This window comes from Schistosoma haematobium, chromosome ZW (assembly GCF_000699445.3).
Source record: "Schistosoma haematobium chromosome ZW, whole genome shotgun sequence".
Classification (NCBI taxonomy): domain Eukaryota; kingdom Metazoa; phylum Platyhelminthes; class Trematoda; order Strigeidida; family Schistosomatidae; genus Schistosoma; species Schistosoma haematobium.
Genome location: NC_067195.1, coordinates 41,916,051 through 41,943,428, shown reverse-complemented (window position 1 = coordinate 41,943,428; position 27,378 = coordinate 41,916,051). Strand labels below are relative to the sequence as shown.

At 30.7% G+C, this 27,378-nt stretch overlaps 1 protein-coding gene across 2 annotated transcripts in view; it reads left to right on the top strand.

The window, feature by feature from the left end:
• Positions 1–611: 611 nt before the first annotated feature.
• The window catches only part of UNC5D_1 (Netrin receptor unc5d), a gene marked incomplete at its 3' end in the record, with an annotated part of 104,579 nt that continues 77,812 nt past the window's right edge, over positions 612–27,378 (top strand). For both annotated transcript variants that reach the window (XM_051211426.1, XM_012942636.3), the window contains exon 1: positions 612–1,228. In XM_051211426.1, coding sequence (XP_051071484.1) covers positions 766–1,228 — 463 coding nt within the window. In that variant the 5' untranslated portion in view covers positions 612–765. The remainder of the gene's footprint in view (positions 1,229–27,378) is intronic.

The following is a 27,378-nucleotide window of genomic DNA, read 5'->3' as shown; positions in this document are numbered from 1 at the left end:
ACATCCCACCCCTATATTTTAAAACAGATAACCAAATGTTAATGTACAGATCGGGGTAGCCATTATTTGCCGTTATATAGCTTCGACTGATACTACCTATTTATAGTAAACTATTGGCTAGCCGTCAATAAACGTAAATGGTTTATTTTGTGACCCTAACATTTGAAAAGCTTCTTGTTTATAGAGAATTTTAACAAAAGAAAATTGTTCTTCACTTATCAGTTTTTTTAGGGTCATGTAGTATGATCACCTATTTATGACAAATAGGTAGAAATAAACACTGTAATCCTATTGGTTAAAAAAGAACCCAACATATTTCAGCTGTTTGGCTCTTACCCGTCTCTTGTTGATTTTGACTAACGAACAAGATAGTCAGATAGATAGGTTTATAGACAAAATTATTCACCCACCTTAATAAAATAGGAGGGAAGTGTGGTGGTGTTTTCAAAAAATTGCTCTCACATAACACATACAAATAAATGCGAATATAATTATACATTCAGTCGTGTGTGTACAATTGTTTATGTGGTTATATACACACATACACACGTTAATGCAACAAGTTAACCAGTTTAAAACAATCACAGTTTAGGATGAATTTATTAATTAATTCAGAAGAACTGAATTAACTCATCGGTGGACATTTATCCCAATTATACAATATTTCACTGGGTTATTAAATGTTGCCGTTTACATGATAATTTCCTTAATTAATTAATTATGAAATTATGATTTACATGTAAACATTTTAAAGTCATTTGCATAATGTACAATAATTTACTACTGTATTACATAGTAGTAGTATTATCGATAACATTCTATGATGGCACATTTATTTATACTTTACAACATGCGACAACCAACGCGAACAAAGCAGTTCTTTTGAGAAGCAGAGTAATTCAAACAAACCAAGCTTTCAAGGTTGATGAACATTCATTGAACAAAATGCAGGATGATGAAGGAGATTTAAAGCTTTCTAAAGAATTCCCAGTACTTGATACACTGATATCTTCGGAAGGAGATAAAGATCCATCAGATAGCATAAATCCAAAATTAGAAGGCCCATCTTCAAGAACTAACATTTATCACAATAATAATAATAACAGAAAGAATAAAATAAGTGGACAGCGTTTACCAAAAGATTCCAGTCTACTTGATTCATACTGGCCTAATTCTAATGTTGGAAACATATTTGACATAGGGTGGGATCCGAATCCACCTAAAGAAAGTAAGTAGTTTACAAAGTAATAGTCATGTGTAATTCATAAATGCTTATTTCATAGGATAAACAAGTGGATCTTAATTACTTCAATAACACATTTTTTTATTCAGTTGGTTTGTTTACTTACTAGAAAATTGAGTGAACATACCCAACCTTTAGTAATGCTTCATTATAAGAAACACAATATATTCAATGAATTTGCTATTAATATTGGTAAGGGCTGTTAGTTTCACTCATTTTGCGAATTTTTCTACTACATTTACAAGTTATGACACATTGGCTTCTAGTTACCAGGGTTTGTTACTTTTAGTTCGTTAATGTACTGACCGGAATGCGAAATCTTATGAATGTGTCCAGTGTCAGCTAATCATAGCTGCGGTACATGATCGTAAAAGATAATCTCAAAAGGAATTGAATCAGAACTTTTATCTGTGTGTTTACGTTTTTTCACTACTAGCATGTTAACAATTAGTAGGAAAACGTTTTAGTATGGTTATATTAAACTGTGTCACAGTTAATAGCAAGTTACAATGATACCTAACTTCACTCGTTTATAATTGCGGTCTATTTGACAATATAGTCAAAAGGCCAGTGGTGATTAAATCTATGGTACAACACTATGATTAACTGCTTCCAGTAGTTACCTAACTTATGTGAGTTCCCCATCAAGTTGGTCTACAAAATTAAAAAAGTATCTCACAGTCTAGAAAATTGAGTTTTCTCATTAATCAGATGCAAATAAAAGTTCTTGAAAAATAACAATTTTCATGTATATTTTCTAGGCTATAAATCAATAATTAAGCGATCATGATAGGCAACCGTAACAATAAGCTAGATATAATTGATGTTTGACGTCAAACATTTGATGAAATATTCTTTATTTTATGACAAGTTTGGTTTTAGGGGGTAGCTAGTTTCCATTAATGTTTTGTTTCACAGCTTAACATCGTCATCACCGTGATCGTTTGTGCAAATACGTTTAATCCTATCAAATAGGCCCCTTATCAAGCTTCGTTTGTATTGCATTGGACAGTAACTATAATAGCTAAGGTATTGGGCTGTCCAAGTTAGTTTTCTAAAAATGGATCGTTTGATTAAATCATCTTCTTGTCTACTTATAAGTATATTTAAGAAGGGAAGCCGGTCGTTTTTCTCCTCTTCACACGAAAGACTGATGTGGTTTTGGAGAGTATTACTTTTATCCAATGAACAATTCATAACGTCGTTTCTCTCACAGATAACTAAGATATCGTTCAGTTATCTCTTGTAAAGAGACATATTTACGATCAGGTCTTCAGCCAGCTACACATGAATATTATTGATAAGGAGGAATTTAATTTTCTAAAACCTATGGGTTCTGAATATCCTCATTAACTTGGTTTACCTAAAATCCACAAATCAAACATTTCTTTGCGCTAAATTTTATCAATGTATCGATCACCTACATATAACCTAGCTGAATGAATAACAAGATTGCTGGATCTTATCCAAGGACGTTTATGTAAGTATTCTCTAAAGGATTCTTTCTAATTTAGGTGATATTAATATCAAGGGAAAGACAATGTGTTGATCATACGTGAATTCCTTGTTCACTAATAATCCTTGGGAAAAATCTCAGTTTTGTTTCATTCTTAGTATATGAATTTCAAATACACATAATGCTTTTTGACGTCGTTACTTTTTACAACATGAATGAGAAATTTACAGCCATTTTCATTTTCAAATTATCGTTGTTTTTGTCTCTGACATATATTGTTAACTTTACAATAATAAGTAGGCCTTACAGTGAAATTACTTTCTCTCCAATAAAGTGGTTAGATTATCGTGGTTTTTTTCCAATCTTATTAGATGATTTGACCACTCCTTGAAAATTTTTTATTGTAATTTCCCTAATGGGTGGAAAGAAATTTTGTCCACTTTTCTAATACTGAGCCATAATTCCTCTTTTCTTTCCTGTCCTTTCTTCGCCCTTACGAGAATTCAGCTGATTGTTGTTAAGGGATTGTATCGTTCAGCAAAATGACCAATAAAGCCAGACATTGACCGTTGGTAGACAATAGAGAAAAATTTATGTATTTGAACAATAACCAGGAAACAGTATAGATATGATCTTTTATATAAATTCAGTTTGTAAAAGAGTTTTGAACCTGCAAAATTACAAATGGTGATAAGTTGTTTCTTTTTCAATAGATTACTCTAAAATAATCCAAAGTATCATTCAAAAATAGGGAGGATCAACGAAAGTTAGGCAAATTGTTGGCTTAAGTTTGTTGTTTTGAACAATAGGTAGTGTTAGCTCTTCATTTTCTGGATTAAATTTAATTGGTTAGTTTGAGCTTCATCTGTGGAAGGAATCAGGTTATCGCTAGGCGAAATTCGTCGAAATAAACCATTTCCATAGGTTTTTAACAATGCTGAAAGTTCTTCAATTTTTCACAGAAATTCGTGATTGTTTGGGCCAGTAAACTATGGGCTAGAACTGATAGACTCATTCACTTAATAAAATCACGTTCTGTAAATTTGTATTATTCCTGAAATTTTTGAATACATTTTTTCTAAGTCAGTCTTGGTGTGACTTATCACTCGTCCAATAGTTAGTAGATATTATAAGTGTACTTATATATATATCATGGACTAACCTAAGTTAGACATCGACTGAAAATCGGGAAGCACCGGGCATCTGTTTCGTCCTAGCAAAAGACTTAGAATTGCGCCATCCATGACCCCACCAGAAAGGACGAAATGGTTATTCAGTACATTCTGGTTTTTAATAGATGTCTAAATCTCAAAAATCCCCACAGATTTCTGTACGGATAGTAGATATCACACATTTTAACTGACCCGATATGGATCTCTTTTTATAGGTGTATTGGACATCTTCTGTCCAAACATTTTTATCCGTCATGTATAAATGCTCAGCATTTTAGATTATGTTACTTACGTTGCTGTCTGTAGACGAAAGAGGATGTGAAACATTTAGATTAAGATTATTATATATATTACCTAGTAAAAGTAGAAACATTCATGATATGATTTATTTAAAAATTAGTCCAAGATCATTTACGATTTTACCACACCAAATGATCTAAATTCCAAAATTGTATCATGACCAATTCAACTGACACATCAATAACATATAAAAGTGGCTAAGGTTATCTTTGTTCACCTGATAAATCTATTTACCTCTCTCTATATGTGGAAACATTTGATTTCTTATTCACTTGGAGAATTAATTAAATGTGATTTCAGAGCGACTTTTGTTCAAAATTCATTGATTGCCAGTACTTGGGGTGATGTCTAATTTGACATTCGTCCTTATTTGTGAATACTAAAAGACTTTTATAAAGTATTTATAGTTATAAACGCCAATCAAATGATAAGTAGGGTTGGCAGATTGATCATGAGAAGTGTAATAGTTGGAGTGAAGCCCAATAAAAATGAAAGTGTGTTTCATTACCTGATTGGGCTTTCCTATTTTGATTAACAGTTTCAGTCGTTGTGAATTATTTATTTTCCTTTTCATATACTGAGAAAATGAAGTTGGTTGAGCCGTTGATACATCCAGAATTTGATGATTCTTAGCATTTGATGTTTAGTAGGATTCTCTTTACTAGGTATGAAAAGTACGCGTCTTGAATAAGCTTAAGAATAAAGGTTAAATGTAAGTTCCTCAATAGAGTTAGTGATCTGATGTTACGAAAATCAACTGAGACAATAAAGTATTATTAACATGATTAGTAATCCACAAGTCAGCAGAAAGGAACTCAAATATACAACTATGAACTAGGACAGCTGACGCTTATTGGTTTCTGAACTGACCAGAATGTGGAACATTATCATGCTCTTAAGTTTACATACCTCTAGAAATATTTTAACTCAGTTATTATTGTAGTTAATAAACACAATAACTTAGCGTCCTAAAATACTCATAAATTGGGATCGATGAAGGAATATATGTATAAATTGTAGTTAGTCGGATTTCAAATGCAAATTGTACTTATGTGAAAGCTATGTATACTATTTCTCAATTTGATGGTTAATTTGACTGAAAATATGAGGTCAGTGAAGTCTATTCCAATGGATTAACAACAGTGAATTCATAGAGAAAGCTTATTTATTATGCAATAAATATGAATTCAGAGGACTTGCGGTTGCAAGTCGTTATGGATTAAACATGTTGTGCTACACAATCGACGTAATGTTAATTCGGAAAGTAATGTCATTTAAAATAAGGATACAATAATACTTATAATAATTTTTCCTCTCTAACAAGATGATTAGTTTGTGTAAATTGTGTAAAACAATCATTTTTATTCATTATTGTTTTGTAAGTTCATTTATATACACTGGTAAAACATGCTGCTGATCAGTGTTGAAGTAGAAAGAAAAACCAAAATAGCGCTACAGAACATTAGCGAAAAATTAGTATTTGTCGATTTTCCTCTTATTTATTGTCTATGAGAACAATGCCTAACAAAACGATTATGTTCCTGTAGAGTTATAAAATCACAGAAATAAAAGACGTATAAATGTAGACTTTGTTTTTTTTGTTTTTTGAGTTGGGAGAATTATTTAATCCTGATTTTAACGATCCTCTTTAAGATATGTGGTAGTTTGAAGTCCTCACTCTATTTCGATACTTTAAAAAAGTAAATTAGACCTACTTTGGACGATGGACAACATAAACGAATAAGGTTGGTCCTTTGAGAGAAGACTGGATCATTCAGTTATCCAGTTTGTGAGAATTTGTTTAGTAATTACCTTGTCTTACAAACTAGCTTCTACTGGAAAACATTTAGCATTCAGAGTTATGACTTGAAAAACAGTCATTTTTCATTGTTATATTATGGTCTATCACATTTATCTGGCTGCTCAAGATAGTTGATCCAACATCTCCCTCACATTCCCTTAACGTTTGTTTATATGAAAAGCATACGAAAACAGATGATTTGCATCACACTATAATAAAGTAGTCAAACGGGATGAAATAATGGTAAATAGTTGAGAAATTTACATAATACAGTGATAATAATCGGACTAGATGAAATTCGTTCAAAGAAAATTTAGCATTGTTATATTCGAAATCTAGTAGTATCACTGACTCAAAGGACGATTCGCCTTAAATCAGTCATAGTGAATAGGTCTTATGTGTGAAAGCTGTATAATGTAGATAGACTAGTGGTGTCGAGTTAGTATAAAAGACACAGTCTTTCATGTCATATATTACTGTCCGTTAAATTAAAAGTTTGTCTGTCTCCGTTAGTTAAGGATAGTTTCTCTTAACAATGCAATTCTCTTCGTGGTCATCTAATCTATCCCTTAGTTTTGGCGTAATCTAGTCAGAAAGAAGCATGTATAACATCAAATCAGTGTGAATTAATAAATCCATTTGGTAAGGAAATAACATATAATTTAATGATATTGCGTATTCATCTGTTCAGTCTGATTGTTCAGCGTATGTCTTTAAAAGGCATTAAAAAACTGTAGAAGGGAAATCACTGAATAATATTAACTATGCACCACAACTACTGTTCAGCGTTCATCGTTTTCCTTCAAAGATTAGTTCATCTTTACTATTAATGTTGCCCGAATTTGTTTATTAAAGCAATACTGGGAGATTCTTTTTCTGAATATATAAGTGAAAATCGTCAACCAAGCATTAATTATATTATGCTCACTTCACTCCTAACCACCATCCATCTTTAATCATCTGATAATTCTTGAAATCAAATGGTAAAATAGTGTTGTTATTGCTTGGTAAAAATATAGTTTAACAGTAGTCAATGCAGTGCACATATATTTATTTTCTTTTATGTTACAAAATGAAATAAACTGAATTAGTGGCCTTTGCCCAAAATGCTCTGTATATTTATCTACCTCTCTATACTGAGAGTGGTAGTGTGATTTAACGAAATTAAGATGTTCCACACTTATGGTTCAGATAAACGATTTACACTGAGTTTTTCTGAGTTAAAAAAGTTTCCTTGAGCATTACATACATAATGACACAAGTTTTTCTACTGATTGATAAGTTTTCTAATAAAAATGCTGAGGTGTTTTATTAGGTGATATAATTAATTATGAATTAGTCTTGTTTCAGTCTATCTTCTTTACTGAATGGTTTAATGAAGATAAATCAACATCCTAGAATATTATGGTCAGGTGGGTTATGAGCGCAATAAGAACATTGATAGACAAAAAGAAATTTCTGAACTTGAAAGCGTAGTGTTCATCATTTTTATTTTATGGGTAAAATAACGCAACCGAAATAATTGGCATTTATTCATAATTGACAGTGAAGATAGGCCAGAAATGCATGAATGGGTTTCATTTATGATGTGCATTCAGAGATATACCTATCTTCAACCATATTCATCATGGTCTATCAGTTAACTTAGTATTAGAAACACTTGTATATCTAACCTGGTTTATGTAAAATGGTTTAAATAACTGAGTCATCAGTTTTGTTTATAGAATTATGTGAGTTAATATTTTCGTGTTAAGGGGACGGAATGAACAACGGAGCTCTTCTTTTAAAATAGAGCACGTCATATCACTAACAAATTAAGGTTGAAAACATCATCCAATGTTATAAGATTCAGTCTAGCTGAAAACCCAATGTGGTTATGAATAAAAGAGTTCCGTAGTTCTGGATTCAATCCCTAGAATATTAATGGTTACTTATTATTTAAATTTCTATGCTTTGACGACTTATCACGACTTTTATAGAAAAACTCTTCTTATCAACAACTGTAAAGTACTCACTCATATGAATGGTAATAATAAACACCACACCTATTGAACAAATTTATGGATGGTTTTATTTAACACCTTAGTGTGTAAAGGACTAGCGGTTGAAACATTGGGCACTGTTTTCGGGTCTTGATGTGAGAATCAACTCTGGGTTATGAACATATCCGGCTGGTAATTTTTAAATACATAAACATTCATCATGAATTCCGTGACTACCCCTCTATCTAAAAAGATCGTACTTCGAGATTTAGATGGTGGTTGGGGGTAGTCAACAGGAAACCCTGGACCCGGGTTTCGTGCTACTTGGCACTCGTCAGCAAGGTGTACCTGTAATCTTGAGGGAACTGGTGCTCCCTGGCGGATTCGATCTCGTGTCACCCAGCCTCACAGTCAGAGACGTTACCACTGGGCTATCCGAGCCGCGACATAATCGATAGCATTCGATCTACACTAATAAGGACTAGACAAGCATGAAATTGATCACCACCCAGTGATCAATCAATTGTGAAGATCGTACTTCGTATATCTAATTTATTAGTGAGTTGTTGAATAGCTAACACATGTCCCCTGATACTTGATCCTCAAGTAATCCCAATGATCATATTTTGTCCTTCAGTTATTGAAATGTCTGTGAATAGTTAAAGTTTATACTCTATTAAGTTTAAGAATATGAAATCTGGTAATTCTACACTGATTTCATATAAATGACACTAAATTGTTTGAAATACCACTGGCTACTTGTAGAAGTAAAACTAAGTAAAGTGAGTAATAACAAACAACATACTATCTTGGATTTTATCAGGGTTTGAATCCTCTCTAATGTTTTTTCAGTAAGTGGTATATCCAATGCCCTCATTTATTTTTTTAAAAATTAGCAGCTCATTGTAATTATTGCTGAGTTTTTTACAATGAACATATGGTAACTGAGTTATTTTTTTGTATGTGTATGTTTGCTGTTGATTTGCGTGTTCCTGTCAATTTAGTGCTTCGCAATTTGACGACCTATTGATAAAGGTTTATGATCATATTTTTATGCATCCAATATGGTTGTCATGGCCTGGTTTGTCACAAGTATATATATATATATATATACGTAGGGCTATTAATCTTAGTTTAACCAACAAAGGTTACAGTGACAACCATTAAATGCCAGATTAAATTTAACGCCAGTTGCTATGCGATCATGTGTTCATATTAATAACGTGACATTATTATCATAACCCAGTATGAATATGCCTACACACAAATGAACATTCACATCATAGTTCAGATGGCACTCTACAAACGCAACCAAACTAAGATATTTGTTAATTAGCTTTTCAGTATTAAAAATCACTATTTAGTTCAATAATCTAGGGTTTATGTTAGTATTTAATAAGTTTAAGTAGATTCCACAGTGAAATTGAAATGAATATAAATCAGTGTATAGAAGATGCTTCATCAAGTTTTAATTGTCATCGGATTATTAACTTCCTGAATTGTAAATTATTTCGTTCACCTTTCCATCTTGACTTAACATTACTAATAAGAATAATACACTTTATAGTTAAAAGCATATGACTATCTCGCAAATTCATTGGTAGATAATGTTTTAAGGTTTAAAGAATTTCCATGAATTAAGTATCCTCGTTACAAATCACCCCACTGTCGACTGGTAATGATGGTAATTAGAAAACTCATATAACTGAATCTTTGAATCTCTGTTAAGAAATGGTCTTCTAGATCGTATTCTACGATTTTACGCTATATATATATATATATATATATATATATATATATATATATATATACTCAGTTTGGATATCAAAGACAGAATTCAGCAAACCCTTACAAAAAAGTTCGTTCTGTTTTCATCTGTTAAATAAAGTGCATAGTTATAAAGAATAACAAATTAATAACTCATGAAACTCACACTGAATATTGCGAAAAGATCCATGATAAGTAATTATAGATTTCAAATATTTACATTAGTTTGTGTATAGATGGTTTACTGTTACGTTTCCTGAACTAGACGTTTTAAATGTGAAGTCCTTGTTGTTTTTCTTCACTGCATCAAACTAAAAATAATACTGTTCAGGATTACAATAAAAGCCTGGTAGTGAAGCCATCCAGGTCGCAAAACAGCAGCCTGTTTTCATCTCCCAACTTATGTACAATTGCTTCTGTTGGAAGATATTCTTTCGAAATGGCCCAGAAAATCTAGTTTATACCTTTGTCCAAAATGACAATGTTCGATATCAGCCTATTTTTTTGACTATAAATGTTTCAAATGACTGTGAGATAAAATATCCAAATATTGTCCTCGGTTTCTTAGTTTTCATTACTGGTATTTCGGTTGGCTAGATTTTCAAGATAAACAAATATCATTCTCAGTGAAAGATTAAAATTTTAAACAAATGTTGATAATTTGTCTTTTGATAATGATCACTTGAGTGAATAAGTGACAAATCCATTCTACTATTGTAGAAAGTTTTGAGACATAATCCTTTTATTAGTTGGAAGAATTTAGCTAACCCAGTATATTCATTGTTATCATGATTTTGTACGTATGTATATGCACGTTCATTCAGTGTTATAGGCAAAGAATAGTTTTTTTTTCATCAAATGAAGCGAAGCAGTTCGTAATGAATTAATGTACACTTTAAGCTGATTATCCAAACTTTACTTTCTTCGACTACATTGGCCATGTTCTACTTAAATAAATAATATGACAGTCTTTTAAATCTAGAAAAAGTAATCTGACTAGATTTATTTGACAATTATTGCTTCATTGATCATGTTTATTCACAATTAAGACTGGTGTTAAATTGAATGAAAACAAGATTATCTTAGTGTATCAGAAAACTGTATTTTATTAACTTATTATTAAAACTATACGAGAAAGTCTCTCCGACTAGTTGTTACATAGCTTACTTGTTATAAATTCTTACTTAACTTAGAGAATAAATATTTACTACGAATGGCAACACAAACTGATTAACCAATGTTCAAAGCATTTTTCAAATTATTTGAAGCCAACGATCCAAAATAAATGTTTGTTATTTCATTAACAACACATAAAACGCCAAGGGTTAATACCGTTTAGTTGATTGTTTTCGTAATAAAATATTGTATAATTGCTTAATGGTAAATAGATAGAAATAAGCTCCGATTTATAATACTTTTTAGGGAACTTTCGTTTGTGATACAAATATATTAACAATTTTGACAACAGTCTTACCGGCTTTCGTTTGAAACCTGAAAAAATCATTGACATCTTCCTATGGAATAATTAAGAATAATTCAGGGAATAATATAATGCAAGAAGCTCAGGATGTCATTTTATGTAATTTTGAATATTAAAATTACACATAAGGATTCTAGGTATCAATTTAAGCTAATGGCTTCTTAAGTATAATCGTAATAAGTTAGACAATAATTAGACCGAATGCTGGCTCGGTAGCCTAGGAGTTAAGAGTTCGCACGCGAAACCAAAAGTCCTGGGTCCAACCCCTGGATGCGAGGTTGTGAATATATATATAAGAGGAATTGTGAGCAATATGTTATCACATCATCTCAGCGAAAATACCATTGTCTTCTTCGCATAAATGAATATGATAAATAGTTAAATGAGCTGTGAAAGAACTCTTGATGTTTATTTTTAATAATAGCTTAACCAACGTTTACAAATAATGCTTTTACCGATTACTCATGAGATTATTACTCTATTAATTTTCTATGTTGAGGTGAATTCCCAACCTACCCAATAACTAATAACTCACTTTATAATAAATGAGGTTGTCATAGTAAATATTCTGTCATTCATATATATAAGTGATGACTGACACATGTGCTGTTTGCAAAGCAAGGTTCAAATGAATGTGCGTGACAGGTAGGTTTACAAATGGCGTCTTTTGAGTTAAATGAATGCTCTTTGCTATTGTTTTCATATCAAAATAAACTGAAAATTCTTAAACATCCGTTTAGTTTTTGAGCCGATAGAGGTGATTTTCGGGGAATAACAAATAGTTTATTCGTATTGGTGTTTGTTAAATGACGCCAATAAACAATATAGCTTAAAGTTTACAACGTATGTTGAATAATAGAATTCTGTTTGGATGATTAGTGTTAGTTAGTTAATTACAGGTTTTGATAAATATGATATGCAGAAGATTTCAGCAGTAATATCTGAATGGTGTTTATCACTATTGTTTTTCACTAATATTTAGTTCAAATATTATTAGTTCAATAAAATGCAAACTGATGAACTCTCAGTGTATTCCACTCAGTTTTATTTGAAACTCAATGCTAGTCAGGATAAAAAATAATAATTTAGATAAAACTGAGCCACTGACGTTAATCTGAGAATGAATATATGAATATGATGACAATAAGAGGATGAATAATAACAATTTTGGTGGTTGTGTAGACATGAGAAAAGAGAAGAGAAAATCCAAACTGTGTAAGAGTTGTATGTTCAGTGTTGTACCATGTATTTTGGCTGATATGAAATAACAACTATATTTAGTCATTAAGACCAATAACCTAATATTTGCTCACCTGACCCGGGAACTATTCATTGAAAATTTACTCTAGACATAATACAAAATAATACAAAAAAGAAGCATCTAGCTACATTAATTCTGGCAGTAGTGGTATGGCTACTAATGGTTACCATTGTGACAACAGAACAAGTGAAAAAATGTCACGTTCTAATAACTGATGGTGATCCAACTAAATAACTAGGCATTATCAAAGTGTTTTATCAGGTTATCACTCTCAAAAAACGTTGAGGCGTAGATTAGGATCACAGATAATATATATTATCTATCTCTCTATTAAAATTACTTGTAAAAATGTTTTCTTTGGTTAGAGCGTTGTTAAATTTCATTGAATTTGTGTGTCAATCTAAGTTAGACCATCATTAAAATCCCACAAACACTAAACGGCCATTTTGTCGTAGTATGAGAATTCTCAGCAACATGTACTCACTGTCCCACGAGAAGGATACGAACTCATGATTTTCGGTCTTATACACGAGCTATTAACCTCTAGACCACTGGTATGACATCTAACGGTATTAATGTCTGACTTAGATTAATCCAAAGCATAGAGAGACCATCTTCCACGGTCTTCATTGGTTAACTGCTTCACAGGTTAGCTCTATCGGCCACGGCTTTCGACTAGAAATCTGAAAATTTCTCCTCAAAACCAATGACTAGTAAACACTGTTGGATGCCGGATCGGTAGTCTAGAGACTAAACGTTTGCGTGAATGACCGGAAGCCCTGGGTTCAATTCTCGTGTGTGGGATTATTAGTACACATTACTGAGGAGTCGTAAACTACGACAAAATGGCCGTTTAGTGCTTCCGGATTTTCGATGGTGGTCTCACTTAGACCAGTTCAAGATTTTAATGAAATTAGGAAATATTTATCAAAAGTTGCTAATCCTTATGTGAAAACACGTTGATTTAATGTTCTCTTTAGAACTTACTGCTTATATGCTAGTTTTCGACAATTGAAGAAGTAGTATGCGTATTTTACCATCGTATGTACTAGATCCACTTATCAATAGCTGTGATAATATTCAAAATAAATGCTTGACTTGGTTGATGTTGTCATATCTCAATTCACAGTGATTAGTAGATTGCTTTGAATCACATCTGGTAATTTTATTTGTATTTGGGAATGGATAAATTATATTCGATAAAGAGATTACTGATTGTAATGAGGTCACATTGTTTTTCATTCGTTTGTTACAGAGTCTAAAAAGCACAGAATAAAGTTTAAAAAATGAACATGTTCAACTGAATTTTAAGAAAACAGAAAAAAAAGCAACCTTTCCCTATCACTTGGTTTAAAATGGTTATACACCTTGTTTTTTCATTTGTAATCAAAATCATTAAGGAATTTACACTGAAAAGTCAATTTAGAACTTAACAATAAAGGTTATTGATTGGTAATATTTACTTATTTCCCTACTCATAATTAAGGAGCATTGAATATGGTTGAATCTAAATTATTGTTATGATTAGGAAAAAAAAATAAGAAAATTGAAATGATGATTTACTTTACTTTAACGGAAAAACGCAATCTGTTTTCTTTTTTTTTTTAATATTCATATTCTCATTATTTTTGCAATAAATTATAGTGAGTACTTATGAAAAATTCATTGGATTTATAGCCTAATTATTTTGACGAGTATTTTTCATTATTTTACGAAATGTGAATACATTTCCGGTTCGCTATACGATTGTTCAGCGAGGATAGAGGACAGTAAATAAAATAATTGGCTACAAGTATAAAGGTGTAAATGAAACAAGAATTTAAGTCATTTTTACATATGATTTATGACAAAAAAAAAGGAGTAGTGCTATGATTATGATTTACGATATATACTATTGTTTAGTCAGGCTCGACCAGAACCGTATTCTCTAGGAGGAAATAATTAGCAGACTAGTTGAAGTGATTTTATTAACTGATAGAGTTTTAGCTGGAATAAAATTAAACTCAGGAGTGCTAAAAAATCTACTAATTTATCCAATAATCGTGACAACTAGGCACGATTGTGTTACTGTTTTTGATTCTGAACAGAGTTATCCTACAAATAATGTAATTACGTTTAAACAGTTACATATAGTAGTATATAAGCATGAAAAGTGTTAAAAATTCCTTTGCTGGGAATTCCATTTGAAACTTAAACAGTCAGACTTAAACTTCATGTTCCTATAGTTCTGTACTGAATAACGTCTCCTTAGCTCATTTTTCTATTTCAGTCCCAGAAAAGATTTCAGGAAGTAGGTAAAGAAAAGAAAAAAATCTAGTTTATACAAATTAGTTAGAGGAATTAAATGATAAAATGTAAGTCAAGATAACACAGAATATGGATGTTGAATTTAGGAGAGCATATAAATGATGTCATTGTGCGTATGAAAAATAATAATTTAATTGTTAATTAAGCATTCTGTCAATAGAGATAGATGCAAACCGATCTACCTGATTTCTCTGAAGTATTTTATATTCTGGATGGATCATGCTCTAAGAATGAAATTTTAGACTAATTTTAAACTTTAGTAATTTGTTAGCTAACATTTAACGATATGTTATAATCTGTCATTTCTTAGTTAGTTAGGATGAAATAATACTGGTGGATTTACGACATTTTATAAGAATTTCGTTCCATTCATTTTTTTCTCGTTTTTTGTATAGTATTATTAATATGCTTTACACATCCCTAGTTTAAAGTATATTATAGCTTAAAATAACATATCTACCAACACACAATCTCATATTTTGTTTGTATTTCTTTTAGACTGTGCAAATGTAAGCATTCGTTGATTTCAGTTGTGAGGTAGTCATACAAATACACTATAAATAAGCTAGTTTGAATATTTTTGACGGTTTTTCATCGACACTAAACGTAAAGAGAATGTTTCTTCGGTTATTCATTGACAGTAATTTTTTTTATATTCTGGATGGTATCATGATATTCTCATAAAAATCATTATTTACACAAGACCATGATATTTATCCTAGTAAAATTTGTTATGATAAATTAATTTTATGTTATAAATATGCATGATCCATTAATGCTTATGTAGTTCAAAAACCGACCAGTGATAACAGAATGTAAAGTCTTATGTTCACGAATTAATACTAGTAATTACTGCAAAACAAATTTCAATACTAATACAATTTGTTTCATCATTAACTGGACAAGACTTGTTAATTTCTTTTGATTACCCAAAAACGATAAATAAAAATAAGCTTCAAATCAATTGTCATAGTAGCGACTATTTACAAACTTGCAAATCTAAACTTCTGAGAATTGAATGTTTTGTTGAAACACATTGAATTCGTACACTGTTGTTAGTTAATTCAGAAAAGAAATGTAAATTGAAACATCCAAACTGTGGACCATATTTACCATGAGTTATAATGTAATAGTTAATAGTTTAATGAAAATAAACCGTGGTATACTTAAAACTAAAAGACACTAGATGACTTTGGGTGAACGACTTGTTCCACAAAACAAAGAGAGATGAACGGTGAGGTAGATTAATTTCCAGTTTAAAAAAAACTTTACATCCAATGTTTTTAATTCTATGGTTATATGTTGCTGAGAACGTTTTAGATTAATTACAATCAGCAGTATTATTCTCATTTGAAATGGATCTATTTGCAGGTTTTCCGTCATGAAATTCCAAATCACACGATATCTAACTAGATGTCACTGCCAATAAATCCAAAAGAATAAAAATATCCGTTAAACTCATAACAGAAAATTACGTCAACTCTGGGTTGACTAACAATGAATATAAGTGTTCTACTTTAGCAAGAAAAAAAAATAGCTATAGTGCCCAATAAGGGTCAGACGGGCTCTTTCAAAAGTCTGTTTGTCGTAAAAAAAGAAATGTTCCAGTTTTCAAGAATTCATGTAATAAATAGATGTGAAAATGTGTTAAGAATTGAATATTATTTTTGGAAATCAGTGTTCCACTTTATTGTGAACCTAATTACGACAGTTTCTACCAATGGACAATTGCTGACTGTGAATAAACTATACTTGTCACAAAATATATTTACATCAGTCATTTTTCATTGCTTTCCATCTTACTTTTAATTTACTTTGCTTTACTTATTGATAAATATTCATTATTTTGTTGTTAGACCTTCTAAACGAAGACTTTTCATAATTAAGGTAATTTTAATACAAATTAAATTCACATTCTATATTGACAAAACTATCTTTTCTTCTTTTAAAAAGTAGCATAAAATTGTTTAATGAATTTTAAACTATTCATCCATACATAGAAGTGACTCACCAACTAATTGAATCACATAGTTATTGAAACGTACTAACTGATTGCATTAGATTCACCAAGTGTTTTGATTCATTATAACAGGGATGTCTCAATGTGATTTCTTTTTAAAAAATTTTCATTTAATCGAGTGTCTAAAGACAAGTATTGATTAATTTTTGTAAATTATTCTGACGATTAGGGTACAGTTTGATATCTACTTGCCAGTGTTTAGAAATATCATGGTACTGTTATTTTTATTTTGGCCAGTATCATGATAGATTATAGAGGTAATCTCTATATACACAATTATATCATCTACATTGTGTTTGCAATGTATTATCAAGTTTTTTAAAAGTTTTCAAGGAGCTTCCGTTTTTGAATCTATTATTAAATTCTTTGTCGTGTGAAACGCCCAGTTTATCTCATAGGTAATATTACCTTAAACCATTCATTTCAATTCGTGAACCTTATTGGTATGATACAGATGGTATAGCAGAAATTCTGCGAAATTTACTACTTTTATAGCGATAACTCTCACTGAATGACATCATGGGTCTAAAAGCTAGGTTGTTTTCATATTCAGTTTTATATCGTTTCATATTGCCAGATCAGGTAGTAACATTTTGATGACCATTATTACTAACTATCCTCTTAGCTTAGACTCAAAAGCTAAAGCGAAAAACGTATAATATGTGAGAAATTTATAAAGTAATTTCTTGGTTAAGTAACTAGAAAAAGATTTTATTTAATACATCACGTAAATTTGTTTGAATTAACTAATTGTAACTTTAAAGAAAACGAGGAAGTTATCATTAATTTACAATGTAATAATCACGACTCTATCCTTATTTTCTTGACGTAGTTGAAACTCTATTCAAGTAAAACAAAACTTACCTTGATATCAACTGAGTTGGCTAATGTTAGGGGGTAAAATGTGAAAACTTATGGAAACTCTTATCGATAGTTATGATATGTAAGATAAGGTAGGTTTTTTGACCTTTATTTCCTACCTTATAAAAATATCGTCATCGTCTAATGATAATTGTTAGTAGTGTTATGGAATTTCATTTTTGTCAAAGTATGTTTCTACTACTCTGCAGATTCATAACCAACGTCCTTTTCACTAATGAAGTAATAAATATTTAATAGAAGTATGTGTTATTTATCCTTTTTTCATTCTTTAATCTTCCCTTTTAATCACGTCCTATTAAAGTGGGCAGGTTTTGATGATCAGAATAGGTAAATAAAATGAAAAAACAATTTTATGAAGAACATAAGGTGAACGTCAGAAATTATTTCTTTAGCTCCTCATTTTTCGAAACCACCAAAGGGGGTCACGGCGATTGAGGAAAATTAGTAGAAAAAGAAATGACGAAATTATTCAAAACAAAGATGCAATAATAATTTAGTTGTAAGGGATTGACTCTTGTTGTTGTTGTAAAGACCTGCAATTGAGCAGTTTTTGGCTTATGTGGATTCTGACAGGATTATTTTGATCCAGTTACTAAGTCAAAATCATTTTCAAGAAGCGTCAACACATACATCCAGTTGATGAATCCGAAATAGGACAAAACAAGTCCAGAATTCCACTGCTAGCCACTACTCAACTCCATTCAAAAATGCAACTGTTATAAATCCCCATGGTATCACAAGTGATTATTCAGGTTTTCGCCTTAATATATCATTATTTGTTTACTTTGAATCAGACACAATGTTCAGCTGTTGCATAGATGTAGCCTATGTATCATTTTATGCTTCATAGCGCCAGCTGTCAAGAGATGTCTTTTTATTTCAGTTAATATTAAATAACTAAGAATATGGTTAACAGTCTATATTACCCTTTCAGGCATATTAATCACAAATGCTTAATTCGTTTGAGAGCTTAGTGTTAATTTGAAGTTTTTTATCTTTATTTTTTATCATTGACATAGTACCTATAAAATCGAACCTACGGGTTAACCAAATATATGCTGAATAGATGGCCTTTACATAATCTTTTGATTAGAACTGATACAAATATTTCTATTTACAAGTGGTAAGATTTGTAACTCCTGACCTTTGCAGTGGCCGAATGTAAATAGAATTTTAAAGATTCCCATAAATAAATAGAATTATTAAGAGGCTAAACTGATTCCACGCTAATGCCATTTTGGGTTATGTAGACCATTTTTATCCATTAATGGCTTTCAAAACTATTTGTGATTACCCATCTAATTGCACTTAAAGTTATAAACAAGCAATTTGATAGATAGATAGATTTTAGAATTATGCATATGTGTCAAGGTTTTAGTGAATTGATCCGTAAATGTGGGTTTTGATCACAACCTCATGCAATATGTTTTTGTGTCTCTCGGGAACGAAACTGAAAATCTTATCGATTTAGTTGACTGCTGGAGATTTAAGATCATGCAATGTGGTTTACTATAACACATTTTAGGTTTAAACATGTATGGATTTCATCAATCCATTTCACTTCCATAGGAACCTATTTACAGAACAACAGGATACTTTCAACTTGTTAGGCATAAGAAGAAATCCTGTTTACATGTAATACAGAGAATAAGGTTCTACAAAACACTTCACTTTTGCTTTCTTCCCTTTCATCTTCCTGTTATTCTCATAGTCTGAAAATATCTATCTTTTAAACTAATGTGTTTAGGTTACACAGAGTGTATAACCAGACATCTGAGATGCGAATATATATATCAATTAAGAAATATAGAAAGGGAATTTAATGCTTACAGCTAACTAACATGTAGTTTTGCCATTGTAGTGCTTCATGTTTTTTTAAACCATAAATTTTTTAAAGTAAACATTTTGTTTTTAGAAAAGATACTCAACTGTTGTTTATCTAGGATATCATTACTTGTCGTAAGCACAATTCTATTGTTGTCATTTTCATAGTTATGAATGAAGCTGTCATTAAGATTTTTGGAGTGAGTTTTACTACTAATAGATAAAGGTGTTTTCTCTACTGTTGTTTATTTAATAAATAAACAACTTGATAAATATATGGAGAGGAACTAATTACCTATGTTGTTTAGATTTCTTGAAGAAAAATAATAAATGGATGAAGTTTTAAAGGAGGGTTAACGAGAGAAAATTTAAGTGATAAATTTTAAAAATCAGAGACGGTCTGTTTTTGGTACTATGCATGAAACTTATTGTCGCCAAATAATTTACAGGCGCCATAATATACACATTACGCATTTTCATACGTATATATGCTTTAGTTGTTTTTGACATAGACCATATGATTAATGTTTCACTTTGTTAGAGGCTGATGAAAAAGAAATTTTAAGTTAGTGCTAACAGAAAATAATGGTGGTATGCGTATTATCTATTTGCATCTCATTAGTAATAAAAGTGATATGCATGTATGGTATGAATTGTCACTAACCAACTGGTGAGTTAAGTAAAAATCTAGTTGATTTATGATAGTTCATCTGAGAATAAAGTTTACAGATGTTAAGTTTTTAGTTTATTAAAGTCTGAGTGGATAGGTAAGACCACCCAAAAACTTTTAGGATCATGATTTAAATTACTCCGTATTGCTTACCGCATGAATATATTAGGCTCATATGCACAATCTATTGTAACATGACTGATCTAAAGATTAGTTCAAATAGCTGACTACTTTCAGAAATATTCAAATGATTTGGGAATACTTACTGTGATCTTCAAAAGTAGGTTATTGAACAAAATTACTTACTACGAAAACGATCTTAGTTTAAGAACCACTAAGTAAAGTTTCGAACATCATGATTTAAAGCCATTAATATTTACGACGTAAAAGGAAATGGGTAGATATATTGATCCTAATGAACAGATGGTTTATGACGACCTTCGAACAGTATTTGACTTTTATAAAACCGTGACCACAAATGTTAAAAAAATTGAATGGATCAAACTGAATTTTCCGTATACCTAATAATTAGACTGAGTGCAAATTAGCTGGATGATTATTCATAAAGCATAGTTCAAAAATATTTCATTTTTTACAATGTTATCAAAAGGCTTTGTTTAAAATATTCATTATATTATAAACTCTACATGAGTTCATTTATCAAACAGTCTAGTAAACAGCAGGGTATGAAATTTTGCCAACATACATAAACTTGATTCGATGCTTAGATATTGAGTATGTCAATATTCAGAAGAGAAAAATTAATGTAATATGAGATTCAAGACATAAAATGTTTACTATCTTTATTAACAAAACAAAAGCACTTCTTTTGAGTGTATATTGACTGACATGTTGATGAAATAATATTGTATATATACATCAAAGTTAGTAACATTTACCCTAAGGCTATTGATTTAGATAATGCACATAACATAGAGGCTTTAGAAAAGTGAAAATCTCATTCTTGTATATAATTCATAGCCCTTCTTATGAACGCATACTCATGTACATTGTCAAGTACAGCTGATTAAACTTTCTGATAATTAATACATTATTATCTACTGACAATGAAATCATTCATTAAGTATATACGACAGTAAATCATTGTTTATATGAAAATTAATTCAACGGAAATTTAGTAATATATACTGCTTTACTGTTACCCTTATATCTAACAGAATGGATCGCTCCGTGTTTCATAAAACAAAACCATTGAGTTGCTCGAAACTTATTTCATCTCAATTATCATGAAGTAATTTTCTTTTAATGGTATGATGGTATAAAAAATCCCAGTAAATAACATGAATCATAACTGATCCAGCAGGTAAATAATAGCTTCAATTTTATCATTGAAGCCTAACCACCCTACTTTACCCTGGTTCACCTAGAAAAGTGAAATAACAAAAAACTACACTAATTACAATATTCATTTCATCAATAATTTCATTATAATTATGAAACTCCGACAAATAATCTAAGTTAGACCATGTATGAATCTAAACAAATATGAATTCCGACTGTTTATATTATTAATATGCTAAGGATTTTAGTAGTGTACCCGGGTAACTTCTGGGTAAGTAGTACTCATTAAGGTCGCATCTACAAGATATCTTGACATCTTTATCCTGACTTTCTATAGATATCTTACATGGATAACAGGTGATTACTACTTTGCCGAGGTAACTGAAGTAAGTGCTACTGAGTCATGATCTTTTGAGACATTTGGTTTCGATATCAAGTTTCAGTGACTTATCAGTTTTAGGGTATCGCTATTAATACCATATTTCGCAAGCTATTTTCGAAATTTCCTGTGAACCATATGTGTCTAAAGTGAATGACAATGATATTTTCGATACTAGTTTTTATAATCGGATTTTAGCTTGCAGCGAAAATCAACGACTGAATAATATAATCCCTTGTCGTAAACATGATACTCGTTGAGTTAGTCAGTAGTCATCTAGACTCATTAACTTTATGAATTATACGCGGATTAAAGAAGATTTGGCTGGACCTGAATAGGGCGAGAGGAGTTTCTATGGTTCTACTGGTAGTCGAAATTCAAATCCTACAGTTTACAAATAAGTAACTACAAATTAACTACTCTGATATAAGTTTAACATTTTTTTCCTCGTTATTTTTTTAATAAAGTATTACTTTCATGGTTACAATCATCCACTGAATTCTACTGAATTTCTTCCATGGTCTAAGCATACGTTTTTTTATGTATAGCTGAAGCAATCGGCATCCACCTTTACAAATCTGACCTCTACGTCCATACGAAATTTGTGCGATCCATCTTCTCAACTCGGTCATTATAATATTTAACATTAGAGCAGGTTACGAATGACCTATTGAACTCTATTTCGCAGATGTCTCTTTTCTTAAAGATGTTTTTTCTGATCTTATTGTTACATAACTGTAACATTTCATTTATGGTTACGCAATTGTTTCTAATATTCAATTTTTTATCAAAATCTCATTAATAATTTCTTCTAACAATATGCAATCTGTAATAATATATTTCAGTTCATTCATTTATTAATCCATACTTTCGAATACTTGATCACTTAAACCACCTCATCTTTCAATTATTTTATTGATCGCTTAGAAACTTTTTCATGAACACTCCTTGATTTAATGAGATTGTTATCTAACAAACTATTGGTATCAGAAGTGGTTTTCGTGGATATAATAATAATTATAATAGCTGAGATCATGAGTCATTTGAAGCTAGAACACCATGGAAAACCTGAAAGAACTGGACGGCCGTTTTATCCTATTGCGGGACTCCTCAGCAGTACGCATCCACGATCCTGCCTCACGAGATTCGAACGCAGGACCTATCGGTCTCGCGCGCGAACGCTTAACCTCATATTGTTCTAATTATTAATTAGTAGTAACTTTCAGTGCTATTGTTAGTCGCTAAAAAATTTTTCTTTAAGAGAGCTTTATTGTTGTATTAAGATGACAGCTAAAACTATCTAGCGACTATCGAATGTGTCAGTAGATCCAAACAGGAATATATTTACTTCCAATCGATTGATTGAAAATCTGAACCACTGAGCCGCTTATGATTGAATTAACATTAGTTTACTCACAATAAGATATCAAGGCTCTGAACTGTGGGTGAACGGCACCGAGTATCGAGTTAGGAAAGACACTTGTCGAACGTTGTCTAGTTTTTAGTAGGTCTCTAGTTACAACCAATTTATGACAAGAATTATCTAACATGTTGGAATATTTTTCGTAAACTTTGTTTTTGAAAATATTTGATCACTTAATGTAAATTAGACTTTTTGAATTTATTAGGAATAATATATAAATTCAAGGTTGATAAAAGAACTTGTAGAGCAGATCGATCATTTTATTAGTGTATAGAGAAATCATGACCATAAAGAAAGATCGATGAATCACCGTCTATACTGTCTGATAACATCACCAACTTAATCCATAACTCCCTGATTGCCATCCTTTTTTCGGTGCTATGCTCACTCAATTTGAATATTGGTGGTATTTATAGAGAAACGTGTTGACAACTCTCGTTCTGTTCCAAGTAGAGACAAAGTTTAAAACCTTGTCTGTGCAAATGATAATTAGAATTATAGATCTATCAGCTAGATTTCCGGTTTATTTTGGCCATACAGATGTCCCTAAGATAATTCTCATATTATTCGTTTCTGTCAAATAAAATAAATATTGATAACCGAGACTTACAACAGAAATGGTATCCTTTTTATTAAGTCCCACTTTTGCTCTGATTAATTACCATAAATGTTTGTATGGACAAAGTTACTAGTTAAACAAACAGTTGTGAACTCTGATTTTCTTTACTGATTGTCAAGACGCATTATACAGGAGAATGTGTCCATAATTGTTGTTCATTGGAAGGAATAGTGACATTGGGAAACTAATTTTAAGCGAATTCAATTTCATCTCACAGCATGAAGTTATATGATAACATTATCGTTACTACAGTGACTGTAGACAAATCATAAGCTAAAAAAAAGAATGTAATAAGTTACTATTTATGTCTAAGAAGATAAGCATTCATCAGTTTTTGATCGGAAGAATTCTCACATAGTACGAAACTAATGAAACGCAAAAATTATTCTAACAAGTTGATGGTAAACCAGATTTGTAAAAGCTCACCCAGTTTTAAGATGTGACACTTTGTAATTATTTTCGTACATGAAATTTGAAAAAAAATTAATGGCTTTTTTCGGTGATACGGTGAAGGTCTAGAATTCCACATGCGTAGGTTCAGTTTACGTAGTTTATAATCTTTAAAGTATATAAATCCTTAACTTTGTATCATTGAACTCTCTCTAAATTGGAAATTCTGTTTAAAAAACAAGCAGCTGGTTTTGTTTTTGCTTAGTATTAAACAATATAACTAGAGAATGTAAATTTTAGATTAGAATAAGTATTTTTAAGGTAGACGAATTCTGTAACATGAACCTAGATATTATGAGTTTATATTATTAAAAAGTTTTGCGGATAAATAACTCAAAAATAAGTAATTATACAAGAACTGAATAAATGTAAATTTGTTAGTACTGGGTGGTCAAGTGAATGATAGTTTTATATTTCGATACATCATTAACATAATATGTACCGTATATTTAAAGCGATACATTATGAGGAATAACGAAGAACAGTTTGGATTACTTAGTTATGAATACACTTGTCGTACAATCTCATTCGTCCCTAGCTACAGAAGAAAATCGTAGAGTGAACAGACATTTAAAGTTGTTCTAAGGTAAGGAGAAATCTAATTTTCTAACACCTGGTAAAAAGTCCATTTATGGGTCCAATGTTTTCGTTTGTATGAGAAATGCCCTAGATTGGTGATAATTAACTAAGTATACAGCGGTTATAACGATGTTAGTCAATTTAAATTTAAGTGAGTGACGTCAGATGGAAAATGAGCAGATGCGGTATATATAGTTGATATATAGTTAACTCTTTCTGTTTTCAAACAGTAATAACTAGCTGTCTTATCTAAAAAAAAATAGTAAGACACCTTCGGTTACGAAATGTTATGGTATACAAAATAGTTTTAGTCGTAGATACATATTCAACTCATTAGAACAGTTTATCCACTGAGATATATTATATAATATTGGTTAGTGTGAAAAAAATTTACTTGATACTATAACAGTTGAAACCTATCATTAACACAGGCTAAATATCACATAGTTAGGCTTAGTTTCCACATTTCTATATATGATAGTCACCTTTTCTGTTTTCAGGATCAAATACATTTTCTAATGAAGCTGCAATAATATTTTTTAAAGATTTAACTACATAGTGAAACAATAACGCAAATAACAATCTGTGTCCAATCAATGCGTTTAGCGGAAGAGATCATTGTGCTTAAAATTGAGTTATTTATTTATTTTAGATATATTCATTTCAACTAAGGAAAAATTTGAAACTGGAGACTTTGTAATATTTAATTATGGCAAACATGAATTACTTTCAATCTTAAAGTGATCGATTAATAAGTTTATTTGCCAACATTTAATTACAGAATCAAGTCCAACTATCAGCAAATTATTATGGAATTCTCACAAATTGTTTTTGTGACGAGTAAATATAGAGGGAGATTATTTGTATAATTCGTTAGAAATTGAATGACTATCATTAAAACATTGGATATATATCATTAATAACTGATTCATTCGTTCACATCATAGCTGGACAAACAAGTATATTGTTTAATATAGCCTACTTGTCTTTTTATTTATTTTATGTATCATGAGATTAATGATAACTGAACTTTTCGTGTTATTGAAGTGTGAACATAAGTTATTTGTTTTCTGAAATTATTTCCTGATTTAGTCTTCGCAGTAGGTTGTTAGTTGTAGCAACTCTGCACGTACCTCAATCTGTATTCTCTAATATACATGTGATTGTTTTAAATTAGTAATCATATGTCATATCCTCACGTTTTACTATCATCTGTCTTATAAATGTTCGATTCGATGAGGACAAAAACATATAAACATGCTCTTGAGGTAACATTTCTTTAAACCATTCAGTTTCACTTATTTCTTTTTTGTAGTTATTTCCTTTATCTATGTTTAGTTTTTGCTTTTTTACATGACCCCATTATTAATCCTTTGTGAATTATTTATCCTTTATGTCAGGGTTCAGAGGGTTAGTAGTTATTTAACTTCTCAGAATTTGTCTTTCAGGTGGCTTATGTGTATGTATGTTAAATAAAGTAAGCTTCACTCTTACAGAATCTGATTTGCCACTGAAATTCTTTTGCTCCTGCACATCGTATTGGTAGTTATCATACAAACAAACGAAATTTGATGCTTCCTCTCATTTTCGTGTATTAGGCAAACACCTGGACATTATGAAATAAATACTTAGTTATGAATATTCATATATCTGCACATAAATTATTGTGTTTCATTTACTTGCCCTTTTATTTAAGTAAAATTATTTATATTAATAGGATTCTATTAATCCCCTAGGGTAAAAAGTGTTTATACATTAGCCTGTATGATACTTAATGTGCATTGCTTCAAAATGATCTTATTGTTTTATTTTTTTTTGAACATGCTAGTAAAGAAAGTTTACACTAGTTTCAAATGCTTGAAAATTATAGGCTTATGTTAATGAAACTTATAGTCTTTTAAAAAATTTTTTACTTTATATTAAGGATATTTAGTCAAGAGATAGATCTTGCTGAATTGTTATGCAATATTAAAACAATCCGGTCTTTTCAATTTTAAAAATGTTCTGTTTATTTGTCCAAGTTCAACAAATATGCTCGAAAAATTGCTTACTTCAATTTTCTGTATCTAGTTCAAACATTTTATTTTCTTATTTCAAGAAGTATGATCCTAACTGTTCTTGTCAACGTACTGTAACTTAGTTTTAAATATTATCAACCATTATCCACAAGTCATCATTACCATAAAATTATTAGGTTATGATGGTAGGCTGAAGTCAAGTCAACTTGAAACGACAGGTTAGGGTCAGTATATCATTGAGATTATAACTTCTAAATCATGAAGTTATCAGTTTGTCTATTTAACAGAACCTCTTGGCTAAAATTGAGGATTGTGGTACCATATTTAAAATCGTACTTTGCCTGAATCCTGAGAAAATAATCCAGAAAATTTGAGTCTTAATCCATCTGTAGTTGATGAAAGACAACCGACTTATTAGGCAACGAAATGCTCTTTAATTTCAT